The sequence below is a fragment of the Microcaecilia unicolor genome, chromosome 8 (assembly GCF_901765095.1).
Source record: "Microcaecilia unicolor chromosome 8, aMicUni1.1, whole genome shotgun sequence".
NCBI lineage: Eukaryota > Metazoa > Chordata > Amphibia > Gymnophiona > Siphonopidae > Microcaecilia > Microcaecilia unicolor.
Window position 1 is genome coordinate 144,926,038 of NC_044038.1, and position 15,661 is coordinate 144,941,698.

A 15,661-nucleotide genomic window follows, 5' to 3' on the forward strand; every position below is an offset into this window, starting at 1 on the left:
GCATGGTTGGGAATGAGAGAAATAGGAGACATTCTATGGTCTTTGGACAAGGAGCTTGGGAGTTTAGGTAGAAGGGCGCCCATAGGAATTAGGCACATTTTAACCACATGGCATCAAATTAGGAGGAAATGGTTTCCTGAAAGAAAGTACTTTCACAAGACAGGAATAGGTAGGGCTCCTGGGTTTCCGCTTGGAGGGTCAGAAATTAGCTACAAACAATGGGCACGCGCAGGGCTCTACAATTTAGGTCAATTATGGGATGAGGACAAAGTGGTAGATTTTCCAATATTGCAGGAGGAGTACGGGCTGCAAGCCAGAGATCAAGTATATTACTGTTGTATCCGTAATTATATCCTTAGCAAGGCACGAGAAGAGTTGGAACTGGGGAAAACATCTCTAGAAAATGCATTAGAGAAGGGCGGGGGTAGAGGGAGCATATCGCGTCTATATCTAGCTCTGTTAAGTTATACTGACCCCCAAACAATGTATGTGAATAGATGGGAAACAGCATTGCAAACCACAATAACTAAAGACTGTTGGAAGAGAGGATATAGGTATCTCTTTAAACCATCTTTGGCTCAGAGTGCAATCGAGAATGGATATAAGATATATTACTGGTGGTATTATACGCCAGAGAGATTGCATCGTATATATCCAGAGGTATCAGCAGACTGTTGGCGACACTGTGGAGAGAAGGGAACATTTATGCACATCTGGTGGGAATGCCCCAGAATACTGGATTATTGGAAGGCAATTATCACAATAATTTCTAAAGTGATCCAGCAACCCTACCCATGCAAGCCCGAAAATTGTTTGCTCCATATCAAGCCGAGCTCAACGACGGGGGTGCAGCATAGACTGGCGACACAATATCTGGTCGCGGCAAAAATTGCTATAGCAAGAAATTGGAAAAAACAACAAACGCCGGATATGCAAAAAGTGTTGCAGAGAGTGGACTTTCTGTATCAAATGGCTAAACTGACAGCTATCAGAAGAGGAAGAATGGGACCCTTTGGCAAATTATGGCAGTCCTATGAACAATTTAAGGAACAGCAAGCAGCACCACCATGATACGGGAGGGGGGGAGGGGGGAGGGGGAGGGTGGGACGGGAAGGTATAGGGATAGTTTCAGATGTTAGACAAGTAAACCAGACATGATGTGTAATGTTGTTTTATTATCTAGCTTTGCGTAATGTAAGATAAATCTATACCAATAAAAAAAGAATTGGAAAAAAAAAAGGCACATAATTAGAAGGTGACTCTCGCTTTGATGGGAAGCAAGTATAGTTTGATTAATAAAGGGGAGGCACTTTCAAAATGAGAAATTTTTTATATGAACCTGGCTGTAGTGTTCTGAGCTGTTTGGATTTTTTTCAACAACTACTCCTTACGCCAGCATACAAGGCCTTACAGTAGTCAAATTGAGATAATGTTAATGATTCTTTAAATTAGCCACCTTATTTTCTAACTCCTCTTACCTATATGTTAACCATCTCTCTGACCTCATGTGCAACTTTCTTTAGTCACTTTAATTTCTAACTCCTCTTACCTATCTATATGTTCCATCTTTGCTTATACTCTACACTGTCAATTAAAATGTTGTATTATGTATTGTGTTGGCACGATAAGTAGTATACTATGCCATACTTTGTATTGTTATTTGAATGTTTTTGCTGCTGTAATTGTCTATTGCTCATGTTTGATTTATTCTTATTGTACACCGCCTTGAGTACAAAAAAGCAGTAAATAAATCCTAATAAATAAATTGTACCAATAATCTGAATGTTTCTGACGAGAAATAGGGTACGATACCTTTCAGTTTCCAAAGAGATCCGAAAGACTTTGTGATAACTCAGGAAACTTGTGAATCAAATGTTAAAGGTGTATCTATAATTATTCCTAGAATTTTCAGATTATTGCCAATGGGGAATGAAGTGTTGTCAGTTGTGAAACTGTTGTAGTTGTTTTGGTCAAATAGATTGGTGATGACCATGAATTTAGTTTTTTCTTTATTTAGTTTTGTTTGGATTCTGAGGCCCAGGTTTCCATGAAATTTAAGTCAAGTTTTGCCTTTTTAAAGATGTCTTGAATTTTCTTTTTGAAAGTTGTGTATATAGTAATATCATCAGCATACATGAATGTTTTGAATCCTGCTGTTTCTAGTGTTACCTAGTGGTGACACCGTTACATTAAATAGTATGGAAGATAGTGGAGAGCCCTGAGGGATAGTGTAAAAAAAGTGGGAGAGTGACCAAGGATACCAGAAACTGGAGGATGTTTGCTAATAAACAACTTTATTAATAATTTGAAGATTTCAAATTATTAATAAAGTTGTTTATTACCGAACATCCTCCAGTTTCTGGTATCCTTGGTCGCTCTCCCACTTTTTTTACACTATTGTTTTTACCGTGGGGTGTTTGAGTTCTCCGCTTTTTTGGCGGATTTCCTTTCACATTGAGCCCTGAGGGATGCCACATTCCAAGGTGAAGATAAGGTTCCCTTCATTTTCACTTTGTAAGATCTTGATTTCAGGAATCCTTGGAACCATTAATGGACTGTGCCACATATGCCAAAGTTGTCTAGTATGTTTACCAGGATACTATGATCTACTACACTGAATGCGCTAGACATTTCAAACTGCATTATTAAGATCTTGGACCCTATGCTAATTTCTTCTTTTCTGAGATTTGATACTAGGGTAGTAAGGGCAGTCTCAGTACTATAGCATGGTCTGAAACCTGATTGCGATTTGTGTAGTACGGAGAAATGTGAAAGGTAGTGCTGTAACTAGGCCTTCCATCACCTTTATCATTAAAATTACTAAAAACTTCTTTGTTTAGTAAAGCCTACCCCGAAGTCCACAATGCTCTTTAAACTCCTTTTCCCCCATTTTGTTTGATTTCCCACTTTTTCCCTTCTGTCTGCTTCCCTTTTGTTGCTCCTGTATTCCCATCCGTATTCTCTTTTTCCGCTGCTTCTGTACTTGTATTTGTCACTTTTTTCTGGAACAATTTTATCCTGTTGTATTATGTAATTTTCTAGTAACCTTGTTAACCACATTGTGTTATGATTCTGCCAGTCTGGCAGAGGAGGGGTGTGGACTTCATTCCTGATTGGCTGTCAGGGTTTGAGCTGACGTCAGTGGGTAGTACTTAAGCCTACATGTTCCTGCTTCCCCTGCTTTGGCGTTACGTTTCTTGGTGACTATAGCCTTTGCAGTTCTCTGTCAGAACGTTGTTCTGTGCTCTAGTTTTGTATCTGTGTTCCCTGTTCAAAGTTTCTGTTACTTTCCCTTTGTTTGGGATATCTCGTGGCAGCGTGTGTATTCAGCTTGCTGTTTAGTTTCCTTTGTCTGGGTTCATTTCTGTCAGCGTGTGTGTGAGTAATTAATTCACTGGCCTCCAGCTGGGGCTTTCCCTCACTGCTTGCAGTTCTCTGTGGGAGGCCAGCTACTTTGTTTACTCAGTGGGGGCGCTGCCCCGTTCTGGCAGGCTGCTGGTCTGTGGGGGCCTTCCCTCAGGTTGCTTATTCAGTTATCTTCCTCCTCCATGTTCCTGCCTCTGACTTCTGGTTCAGTAAGTTTAACCCCTTGTGTACTGTGTCTCTGCATCTGTCTTCTGTGTGTTTTAGACAGGGGATTTTCTTCATCCCTTTTGTATCTTTGCCTTTGGCCTCTGGTTTCAGGGCTAGTTTACCTTTTGTTTCCTGTACCTGTCTCTGGCTTCTGTGGCTGTTAGTTGGCTCCTTCTCCCTTCTGTCCTGGGGGGGGGGGGGGGGGGGGGAGTTCCTGGCTGTGGTGTTCTTGTAGAAGCCTGGTCTTCTATTTTCTCCATATCCCCCTGTGGTTACAGGGTGCTTCCTGTAGTAGTTTTCCTTTCCTGTGCTAGTCCCCTGGGGGGGGGGGGGGGGCACCCCATGCTGGTTCCTTTGGGGTCTTTCCTTGTAGTCTGGGGGAGGGGTTCTGTCCTGGGTCTGTGGAGCCTCCGTGGTTGGTTTTTCCTGCGCCCTGTGGCTGCTGTTCAGTGCGCGGCTGGCACCTTGGGTCCTGTGGGGATTCCTGTGTTTCTTTCTCCCCTCCCTGAATGTGTATCGGTTCCAGTTCGGCCGTGAGGCCCGTATGAGTGGGTCTGAGTGTATCGGTTCCAGTTCGGCCATGAGGCACGCTTGAATGCCTATTTCCCTTTCTTCCTGAGGTGCTGCATGTGGGTAGGCTAGGGGTATGGGATAGCTGGGGTGTGTAGGGGCGGGTCGGTCTCCCCTAGCTTGGCCTCTGCTATCAGCGGGCCTTGGCCTGAGCTTAAGGGCTCATGACCAATCCAACAGATTACACATTGAGCCCGTATAAGCTGGGAAAATGTGGGATACAAGTGAACCAAACAAATAAATAAATAAATAAAAGGAATGGAGGCTACTGATCTGTAGTTTGATCAATTATGGTGATTGAATTGTTTTTTTGGTATTGAAGTTAAGATAATAGAGCCTTTATTATAAAGGAAAGTGCCATGGAATAGTAGGAAGGAGATATACTGCTTAAGCAGATTAATGAATGCATTAGGAGCTTCCTTCATGAGACAATAAGGACAAGAGTCTAGGATGCATTGTGAGGTTGAGTATTTTAGGAGGTAATGTTTTACTGTGTCATGGGCTGGTAGTTAGAAGGAAGACCAGATTCTGTTGGCGGCTATTCCTATATGTGTGTCTGACTATTTTTTTTGGAAATACCTTGATGATTGAGTTTTAATTTGAGTACTCCTTCTCTGATTTTAACTATTTTTTTCTTCAAAAAAAAGTAGTCAGTTGCTCTGTTGTTGGTGGGGACTCGGTGGTTGTGGTTCTTTCTTTTGTGGATAGTAAACTATTTATCAGATTGAAAAGTTTACTGATATTAAGGAAATTGCCCACCAATTATTTTGTTAAAGTGTTGAGTTTTGCAATTTTGATCTCATTTTTATATATTTTGATGGCAGCTTTCCATGTTAATTTTTCATTTGATTTGTCTTTAGCCCATTTTCTTTACAGTTTTCTACATTTCCTTTTCAAAAGAAAGACAGATTGATTAAACCAAGGTGAAATTTTCTGGGTTGGTTTGGATATAGATTTGAGGAGAGCTATGTTATTGAAGACATTTTCACACAGGTCATCCCATTTAATCATGAAGTTGTTATTGTCTACTGGAGAAAGTGCAGGATTGTTCAGGACGTTATACCAAAAGGTTGTGGTATCTATTTTTCCTCTAGTTTTGCGAGTAGTTCTAATACTTTTACTTTTGAGTTTGCATTTTCCCTCCAATAGAGGGAGAACTCGAGTTTACTGTGATCTGATCAAGGAGTTGGAGTCCAGGTATGGTTACTTAGATGAAAGTTGCTGTTTGCAAATTTGTAGGCTGATAGGTCATGTAAGTGATCTTTATTGTGAGAGGTATGGCTGAATGGTTGTGTAAATTGCCAGTAGTTTAAAGTCAAGTAAATATTCAGGATAGGCTATAGTAATGCACTGTTTCAGGGCATTAGGATCCAAGATATTAGATGTATGGCTGAAATCTGAATTAATTAAGACATCTGCTCACATACTGTTGAAAATATGTTCCATGTTACACCTCTCCTCCGGCAGGAAAATTGGCTTCCCATTGCACATTGTATCACTTATAAAATTGTACTTTTGACATTTAAGGTACTCCAGTCAGGTCAACCTCCCCTATCTCTCTCCAGCGAAAATACCTTACAGAACTTCAAGAATCTGTTGCTCTGCAAATTTAAACCTCTTATTGGTCCTTTCCTTATGCTATGTTTGGTTTGATTTTATTCAGACCAGGGTTTTGACCAGGAGTGACCCCACACTCTGGAATTCATAGCCTTTACATTATTGCCTGGAGCATGCTCTTGACAGTTTTAAAATAGGGTTGAAGACACTTTTATTTAAGGACACCTTCGTGTCCAAGCCTGTTTAGCATCCTGGGCCATTGGTGCAGCTCTGCTCTATAGGTCTGTGGCACAATTGTTCTGCCATTCCCCTCTCTTTCCATTACCCTGCCCTTCCACTTAACTTTTCTCTATCTTATCAACTATTGCAGTTCCTTTCGAATCTACTTTGCATTGTATTTTTATTTTATGAACAGCTCTGAATGCATACTCATGATGTGGTATATCAAATAAACTGAATCTTGAAACACAGTTGGCAGCATGTGGTAATGTGAATGAGGACAGACCCTGAGCCCAGATAAAGCAGAGCCATAAAGTGGGTCAAAATGAACAAAAATATTTATTGAAGGTGCCAAGTAGGGAGGGGGAGGGTCTTGTTTGATTCACAGGTAGGGGAGAAAGTAAATACAAAACTAGTCCTTAGGTGTAGTAACATCTTCTTGTGGCCTGCTCCTGCAGGGCAACAGCGTGCACTATTGTCTCTATCCCATAACATATGGCAGCCAGCCTCCGGCCAGGACAAAAATACAGTTTTATAAGGTCAAGTTGAAATTAGCCTAGACCATTCCCTCCTGGTTTAGGCCCTCCCTGTGTCACTCCCCCCCCCCCCCCCCAAGACAGGACTGTGAGTTTTAAGGTGGCTCTGCCACTGTGAGGGAGTGTCATTAAGGGGGCATGATAACATCCTATAGACTTCCTCACATACCCTCCCCCCTTCTGCCCAACAATGCCCAGTTGAGTGCCTGCCATGTCAAGGTCCACCTCCCAAGACAAAAAAATAAAATCAGTATTTGCATGATCTTGGCCTGCCTGGTGTCATATCTCAAAACTGAAGGGCTGGAGAGTGAGGAACCAGAACCTGATGCTTGCATTTGAATTCTTGTGGCAAGCCCTGCTCCATGATGGGCAAGAAGTGTCATCCTAGCAGATAATACTAGTACACCGCCAAGGTCCACTTAACTGCTAGGGCTTCCTTCTCAATAACTATACAGTTTTATCCCCTAGGAAAAACAACTTTCAGTTGATGTAGGTCACAGGGTGTTTTCCCATCCACTTCCTGTGCTAAAACTGCCCTGAAACTGACATTCAGTAGATCTATCTTTAGCACAAAGGGCTGGCTGATGGCATTCTTCAGGAAAGTAGTGCCCAATTCCAATGTACCTTTTCAGGGGCCTTTGTAGGAGGCAGGTTAGCAGTTCCACTTTCTTGGCAAAGCCTAGAATGAAGCACTGGTAGTATCCACCAAGCCCCAGGAAGTATCCTGAGAGCACCTGCTTCTTGGACTTTGGTACCAATACTTGCTTCTACCTTCCATACCTGGGATATCATGTGCCCTTTCCCAACAGAGTACCTCAGGTGCTGGACCTCCAAGGAAGTATTTCTTAGGATTCACTGTCAATCCAGCTGTCCTTAAACTACCCACTATCACTTCCAACTGGATTAAATGGATCTTCTGGTCTTTACTGCAGATAATAATGTCCAAGTAGGTGGCTGTATAACCACTGTGCAGCTTTAGCAGGCAGTTGACAAGGTGTTGAACTGTTGTTGGAGCCCCATACAGGCCAAAAGGTAGTGCAGTGAACTGGAACAGACTTTGGGGCATCAAAAAAGTTGTCTTCTCCTTGACAGCCAAGTGAGGGGTACCTGGCCAGTACCCTTCGGTCAGGTTCAGTGTTGAAAAGAACCGGCTCCTCCCAGCCCTTTGATAAGCTCATCAACCCTTGGCATTGTGTAGGCCTCCAGTTTGGAAATGGCGGTGACCTTCCAGAAATCAGTAAAGAACTGGATGCTCCCATCCAATTTAAACACCAACCTAATGAGGGATGATCAATTACTAGTGAACTCTTCAGTAACCTCTGATTCCAGCATCTCAGATATTTTCTCTGCTACAGGCTGATGGACTTCTAGAATCCAGTATGGGTGCTGCCAGACCACTACCTCAGGACTGGTGATGATATAGTATGTGAGATGGGTCCGGCCTGGCACACTGGAGAACATGCCCTTGTTTTGGGGTACTAATTGCTCCAGAGCAGCCTTCTGTGTGGCTGAAAGCTGCTCGGGTTCTGGGTGTATTGGAACCTCTGGACCAAAGTCATCCTCTGGGAGCAGCACTGCAGTCAAAGAGATCCATTTCTTTAACAAACTGATATTGAAGATCTTTGTCTTGCTTTTCTTATCTGCTGGTGCCACCTTGGCGGTCCGGTCTTCTCTGCTATCTCGTTTGCTTTCTGACGAGGGCAGGAGAACTAAAACTCTGTCCCCTGGTTAGAAGGTTCTCTGGAAGGCCTTCTGGTTGTAGGATTGGGCTTGTCCCACCTGAGACTTCTCTAAGCAGAGTTTGGTAGCCTCGACTGCTTTCTTCAGTCTTTCCTGCATGGTGAGCACCTACTCTGCCATGTTTCTCCCCAGCTTAGGTTCTTCCTCCTAGACTTCTCAAACCACATCCACGATTCTTCTAGGTCTCTGTCAATATAACAAATCAAAGTAAGATAATCTTGTCTGGGGCACCTCCCTGACAGCAAACAGTATATACAGGAGCAGGGTAGTCCAGTCTTCGGCCACAAAGTTTCTTAATATTTGCTTGAGAGTCTTGTTAAAGTTCTCCACCAGACCACCATGTCTGTGGACGATACACTGATGTCAACAAGGTCTTCACTTTTAGCAGGGCACACCACACTTGCTTCATCACTCGAGACATAAAAGCCCTGATTAGTCAGTACCTCAGTGGGTACTGTGTGCTAGTTGCATGACCTGACTGTGATAAGGGTGCTTAACTAACAGTTGCTATACCTCCTCACTCTCCAGGGTTCCCTTGGCCACCCTATACAAGTCATTCTTCAATATGAAATATAAGGGAATTATCTTAGAGGGGTCCTGGATGCACAGGGGGTTCTCGTCTACAGTAATAACCTTAGCCCATGCCTCGCTAAAGGATTCATCCTCTAACTGACCTCTAAGTTTCCCGTAGTCCTTTCTCTGGCAGACTTTCTAAAGGGTCTGGGATATCCTGCACATCTTTCTCCTGGCCCCAGATATTCATCAACTGCAGCTCCTAAATTCAGAAGGCAAAGCAGTTTCTCTAACCTCTGCTGTCAAGAGGGTTTAGGCAGTTTTGGGTTCTCTAAATACAAGTTGAAATCCTCCAAGGGGAAGATCTTGGGAAAAGACTCCTCTTCCTTCTTTTGGCCAGCGGTTAGATGGGTCCAGGTGGTTCTAAAGTTTGGGAAATCTAAGCCCAGGACAATCGGGTAGGGGATCCAAGGCAAGACCATCGCCACCAACTGGGCTTATCCAACTGGCATTTTGAGGTACTTGAACTGTAGGATACTGTCTCTGGCCACATGCACACTTTAGTTGGATGACTATTCCCCACTAAACAAGGGACTTTATATTGCTGGAATCTATCAGTGCCTGGTAGGGGTTCCCATCCAATTCAACTTACAGTACACAATTCTGGCTCTTCCACAAAATTGCAAGTGTATGGGGATACCCGGTTGACATCCATAACTTTGTCATCTAATTCCTGGTAGTCCCTGGCTATATGGCCTATCTCTCCACATCTGAAACAGGTGAGTATGGTGACCAGGTCAGCCCAGTACACTGGGTTCTTGGTGGAGGGGGGCCGTCATCACTCCAACCTTCTTTTCTGAGATGCTGGGCTGTTCGACAGCTTATGTTCTTAGAATTTTAAGTCCCTGTCTTTTCTCTTTTTCCTGGACTCATGGCTTGCTTCTTGTCCTTGCCAGGTTACAGCTCTAGTTGTGCATGATAGAAGACATCAGCTACTTCCAAAATTCTCCTTTGTATTAACTTAGGGTGTTTCTTAGATGGAAGCAGCCCCTCTAGGAACTGCTCAAAAATGACTCTTGCTATAGCCAGGACAGTTTTGCCTTCCAGCTGAAGTCATCTCTGTGCTACTACTTTCAGCCTGTAAAAGAAAGTCTGGGGGATCTTTTTTGTTTGTAGAAACCCTTTTCAAAATTGTTGATGGGCTTCTTGTGTGCAGACCACCCTTTACAGAATGGCAGCCTTGACTTTTCACTGTGGGAGTTGGTGTCTTGAAACAGTTTGGCTGCCACTGGTCAAAAGGTTCCCTAGATAAGCAGTCTAGGATGCTTCTGGCCAACCAGCCAGGTGAATGGTCCTATTGAAGTTTGTCAAAAAAGTAGCCAGGATCATCTGGAGTTTATAGCCTAGGTGCCTGTAATTCATGTGCTGTTTGAGCAAGAGAGTTTTGTTGTGCTTCCAGAGATCTCTGGGAAGCTTGTTGTTGTTCCCAATGCCTATGCACCACTTGTTTCAGCTGCTGCTAGCCTTCAACTAAAGCCTTGAGTAACTTCTCCATATTTGTGTTCCAACCCTAGCAAAACTGAGCAGGAAGAACAAACCAAAATAAAGTCTAACAGTCCAGCACTTACTATAATTCTTCTGGTCCCTAGCTAGGGCAGGGCTAGTCCCTTTAACCCAATTTTCCAGCTAATCCCACAAGGTCCTACAATCCTACTTCCAGAACCATATGTGGTAATGTGAATGAGGGCAGGCCTGAGCCTGGATAAAGCTGAGCTATAGAGCAGGTTAAGGTGAACAAAAATATTATCTATTAAACATGCCAAGTAGAGGGTCCTGCTCAGTTCACAGGTAAGGGAGAAAGTAAACACAAAACTAACCCTTAGGTGTAGTAACTTCCTCTCATGGCCTGCTTCTGCAGGGCCATGGTGTGCACCATTGTCTCTAGCCAATCACATATGCTGGCTATTCTCCTGCCAGGTCAAAAACACAGTTCTTTAAGAGCCCACAGTTTAAGTTGGCCTACCTGTCTTGGTTGCAAGTTCACACATACATGGTGGAGGCATATGCAGTCAGTCATTGCTGCTTCCCTCTGGGCCTCCTTAACCTAGCTGTACCTCTGAGCTGTTTTACTTCCTGGACCATGCCCCTACTAGCTCCACCCCTTCTGTGTCACATCCCCCTAGGTGGGACTGAGTTTTAAACTGGTTCTACCACAGTGAGAAAGTGTCATTAAGGGGAAGTGGGAGTGTTCTATAGATTCCCTCCCACAGTATTTTTCATCTTGTCTGACTGCTCAAGTGATGTATCTAATTATGTGCCCTCGTAAAATGTGCTATGTTGGTCACACTAAATGAAACATTAAGGTTAGAATCCTTGAGTATTTGATCCACAATGATATTTTGGATGCTCCATTGGTTCAGCATTGGTTGTCATGTCATCATACTCTTCAGAATTTGAAATTTGTTGTTTTGGAAGTGTTTTTATCTTTATGCGTAGGTGACATCTCACAATGTCCTTGGTAGAAAAAGCAAGGGAAATCGAATGGCAGGCTCTCCTTTAATCACATAATGTATGAATTGACCATCATTGCAGTGTCACTGTAGTAAGGGGCTGTGGTGTTTTTGGAGCATTATGCTGAATGATTGATTAAAGGTACCCAAGCTGAACTGCTTTTTTTTTTGTCTAGTTTGGTCATTGTTTTTTCTTGTTTGTTTCAATTTATATTTTCTTTGTTTTATTTATTTTTTAGGGACAGACATGTTTAAGATGTATTATCTTTGGAAGAATGTAGCATCTGGGTCAGAGTAGTAGATTTGGACCATCTATCCTATATGACCGTTTTAGAGCTAAATATTCCTCCCCATTTTGGTTTTTTTTTTTGCTATCTTAAAAAGATAAATGTGAAAAACATGCATGGAATTCTTTGCAAAAGGAGGAAAGAACATAGTAATATTTCTTAAGGTCTTTTGTCTGCCAAAGGTAGAAGGTGATGGCTCTTTTGAAATTCAAAATCTGAATGGCTTATTTGCCTTTCCTGGCATGAGGGCTCAGGAAAAACGTTGGTAACACGATTGAGAGATTAAGGAGTCCTTCACTGCTTTGGGCAAAAACTTTGGTTTCACGTGGAGCACAACCCTATGGTGATGGAAATTGGTAGTAGATTCTGAGGTCCGTAATTAATTGACTGCATACTGAACTATCCACGGTCAAAAACACAGCCTTCTTGGAAAGGAGGCCAGAAGCTCAAAGAGATTTTATTAGCTTAAAATCACACTGAGGCCTCAGCAGAAGCTTGACAGAAGGCTTCTCATGAGGCAAACCCAGAAGGAATTACACAACTAAAGTTTGTAAAGAAATGGGTCTCACTTGTCTCTAACAACGATGTGTGGCAATTGTACTATAGTATACTCTAACAGTATTGGTTTGAACCCAAACTATGAAATATGTATAAGGCATTAAATACTTTCTAGTGGATTCCTTTCTAAAAGGCAGAACAATCTGAGACACTAGATCTGAAAAACCATAGGAATGAATTATTTTACTTTCAATATCCAAGCCAATATCCAATTGCAAGAAAATGGAGGCTGGCATTAAAGCTGTGATATCTGGTCTGTAATACAAGGGCTGGAAAAATTCTAACCAGATTGGTTTCTGAATGGAAACCAGTCTGTCTTAGTTAAGTAGCAGCTATGAGTATTATAGTCCCTTGTTCTTCTGAGTTTAATTATGATTTTTCTTACTAGAGAAACTGGAGGGCAGACTGACAAGAAGCTTCCTCCACTAATGAAGGGAAAAAGGTCTCTGTACTTAAGACTGCTCTCTGATTGCAATTAGTAACACAATGTTGGCACCTCTGTATTCTAAGCAGTTGCAAACAGACATCTCTCAGGAGTTCTCCACAGACAGAAAATGCCATTCATTATTTTCTGATCTAGGGACTACTCCAGTCACAATGTTTTGGGCTCTGTTCATGGTAATATGTACCCTTGTCTGAGTTGCAACTAGTAGAATTCTAGTGAAGTACAATTGTTTCTCACCTGGAAACAAAAGTTGACCTGTAAAGGAATCAAACCCTGGCTGTATCCCCAGGCCTTTGGTCAATTGTGAACATTATTATGGCAGAATTAAGAAGGTAGGCTCCAGTCAGTTTGATTCCTGGTGTGGAGGTGTTTTTATGTGTGTGTGGGTGGGGGTGGGGTGGAGAGCAGAAGTGTATGACTTAGCCATTTGAAAACTAGCTGGTTCACAGCATTCCTTGCCTTTTTAAAGCTTGTTTTATTTTGAATGTTGTACTGTTGAACTATGTCAATATATTTTAATTATAAACTACTTGGCATTTCATTGAAAGATCAGGTAATCACATTTAAGTTAATAAATATATTGGGAAAATTACATTTTTGACTAAAGTCTGAAGAACAAAATACTACAAACTAAAGAAACTCTGGAGCCTACTGGAAATAAATATCAAACTGGGACAGTTGAAGAAGAGTACCTATGGCAAGTCCCACATATAAGTAGTAAAAGCAGTCTATCAAAAAGTTCTGAAAAGTTTGCTCCTTTGGTGCCATAATTACATAACTTACATGCCTAGTGAAAGTTTTGTCTCAGAAAACATTTATTTTTTAAAATTTGGATTTAGCTCAAACCTTTCTCAGTAATAGCTAAAGGTGAGTTCAATCAAGGACACTAGGCATTTCCCTGCCCTTGGAGGGCTTATAATCTTAGGGCTTCTTTTACAAAACTGTGCTAGCGATTTCCATGCAGCAAATGGGAGGAAGCCCATAGAAATTGAATAGGCGTTCTCTCATTTGCAAACCAGGAATCATTAGCGAGGCTTTATAAAAGAGGCCCTTAGTTTGCAGCTGAGGCAATGGTGGATTAAGTTAATTGCCCGAGATTACAAGGACCTGTAGTGGGATTTGAACCAGGCTTTCTTGGTTGGCAGCCCTGTGCTCTATCTAGCCCCTAGGCTCATTAGTTTTCGACAGCAGCTCAAGGTAAGTTGTTTTTAAAACATCTACACAGTCTGGACACTAGAAATGTGCTGTCAGCATCAAACAATTAACAGCAGTAACTTGTAAACATTAATAACACGGAAAATAAGTAAAAAGGAAACATGCTGACGTTATCTACCTCAACAGTATTTATATGTGCTTTTATGAAATGTAACTATTATACCCAGTGAATTAATGAATGGAAGAAAAAGATGAATGACAGATTCCCCTCTACCTTTCTCCTCCTATTTTTTCAGTTGGTCAAACCCTTACACAATGATCTTGGCCCACCATGGTTAGTACAGTGAGCTAAGAACCTGGGAAACTGAGTTAGATTCCTACTGCAGCTCCTTCATTGCCCCAGGTACAAAAACTGATCTCAATTGGGACAGAGAAAGTACCTGCATATAATAAATATAAACCACTTTGACTGTACCACAGAATGATGGTATATCAAATCCCATTATCATCCCCCACTTTTGATATCAATCTGCCTTTCCAAGGTGTGTTTTGCAGTCTTACTGTTATAGCTGTCTCAATCTCACCATCATCATAAATCACTAACTGCAGCTCACTTTTCTTCCAGGTTGCCAGAACTCTGTCATTCTTTTCTTTCTTTGATCATCGCACTTTTACTCACCAGAAACATGGTACGGAAGTTGTGCAGGTCCAGAAAGAACTCTTCCACTGAAGTTTTTTTTAAGTCAAACACAAAGTATTCTCCCATCTCCTTAAACGAAGCCTCCATGTTTGAATGCATCATTCTCAGCTTGTTGTATTGCTCCTGAGCTTCTTTCACAAAGATGTGCTATGCTGGGGTCAAGGATCACAACCAACCAGAATCAGACTTTCTCTCCAAAAAGATCATGTGCTTTGGAGGGTGTACCTCTTACAAACTATACTAATTACTGCCAATTTAACGAATTCTGGCTCTTATTCACTTTTCTCATGTGGCAACTTCACAAGATGGAGGGGTACCGCTTCCAAAGTGTTTGGTTCATTCTTCCTGTATATTGGCAGAGGTCATCATAGTAGTACTAGCCATTTTACCTCCTTCCGTGAACCTACCTTAAGTGAACTGTTTATGAGGTGTGATAAGGCCCTGCAGAAAAAGGATCCAAATCTGGATCTTCCTGTGCCACACTGCTGGCCCACATTTTAACCACAACTTGTAATTAGTTATTTCACTAAGGCAGTGGTTCCAGTCCTCAGGGTACACCCAGCCTGTTTTTTTCAGGATATTTACAATGAATATGCACAAGAGATTTGCATGCACTGCTTCCTTGGTATGCAAGTTCTCTCTCACGCATATTCATTGTGGATATCGTGAAAATCTGACTGGGTGTGCCTCAAGTACTGGGTTGAGAAGCACAGTACCAAGGTAATAAATAAAAATCCCACAAATTCACCAAGGAGCCCTTATTCAAAACTGTGGCAAAAAGTGGCCTTAGCTTGCCCTTACATATGATTTTCCTGTGCACTAAGACCACTTTTTGCCACAGCCATTTTTGGCCTATTTTCCAATTACACTTAGCACACAGCCATTAACAAAAATTAGCAGGTGAGCCCTTACCACCACCAATTTTGTAGGTGGTAAGAGCTCATGCACTAATCCTGTGCTAATCAGTTAGCATGTGGCAATGTAGCTGCGCTGATTAGCATGGACATTCCCACTCTCCACCCCAGTAGTGAAATTAAGATTTTTTCTTTAGCACGCCAGTGGTGTGTGCACAAGTCAAAAGTACAGCGGGATGCCTCAGCACACCACTTTAAGCTATGGAATGCACATGTTAACACTTAATGCAGTTTAGTAAAAGGGCCCCCCCGAATACGTAATATCCAAAGCAGTCATCCTTATAAATTTAGAGCCCTGTTTTCTAAGGTGTGCTAGCATTTTTAGCGGATTCATAAAATTAGTGCGTGCTGTGTAGGCGCCCATAAGAATATTGTGGGCGCCTA

At 42.1% G+C, this 15,661-nt stretch overlaps 1 protein-coding gene across 2 annotated transcripts in view; it reads right to left on the minus strand.

The window, feature by feature from the left end:
- Positions 1-15,661, minus strand: part of DIAPH1 (diaphanous related formin 1) — a 676,165-nt gene that overhangs the window by 126,376 nt on the left and 534,128 nt on the right. For both annotated transcript variants that reach the window (XM_030213536.1, XM_030213537.1), the window contains one exon: positions 14,343-14,507. In XM_030213536.1, the coding sequence (XP_030069396.1) occupies positions 14,343-14,507 (165 nt within the window). The remainder of the gene's footprint in view (positions 1-14,342; positions 14,508-15,661) is intronic.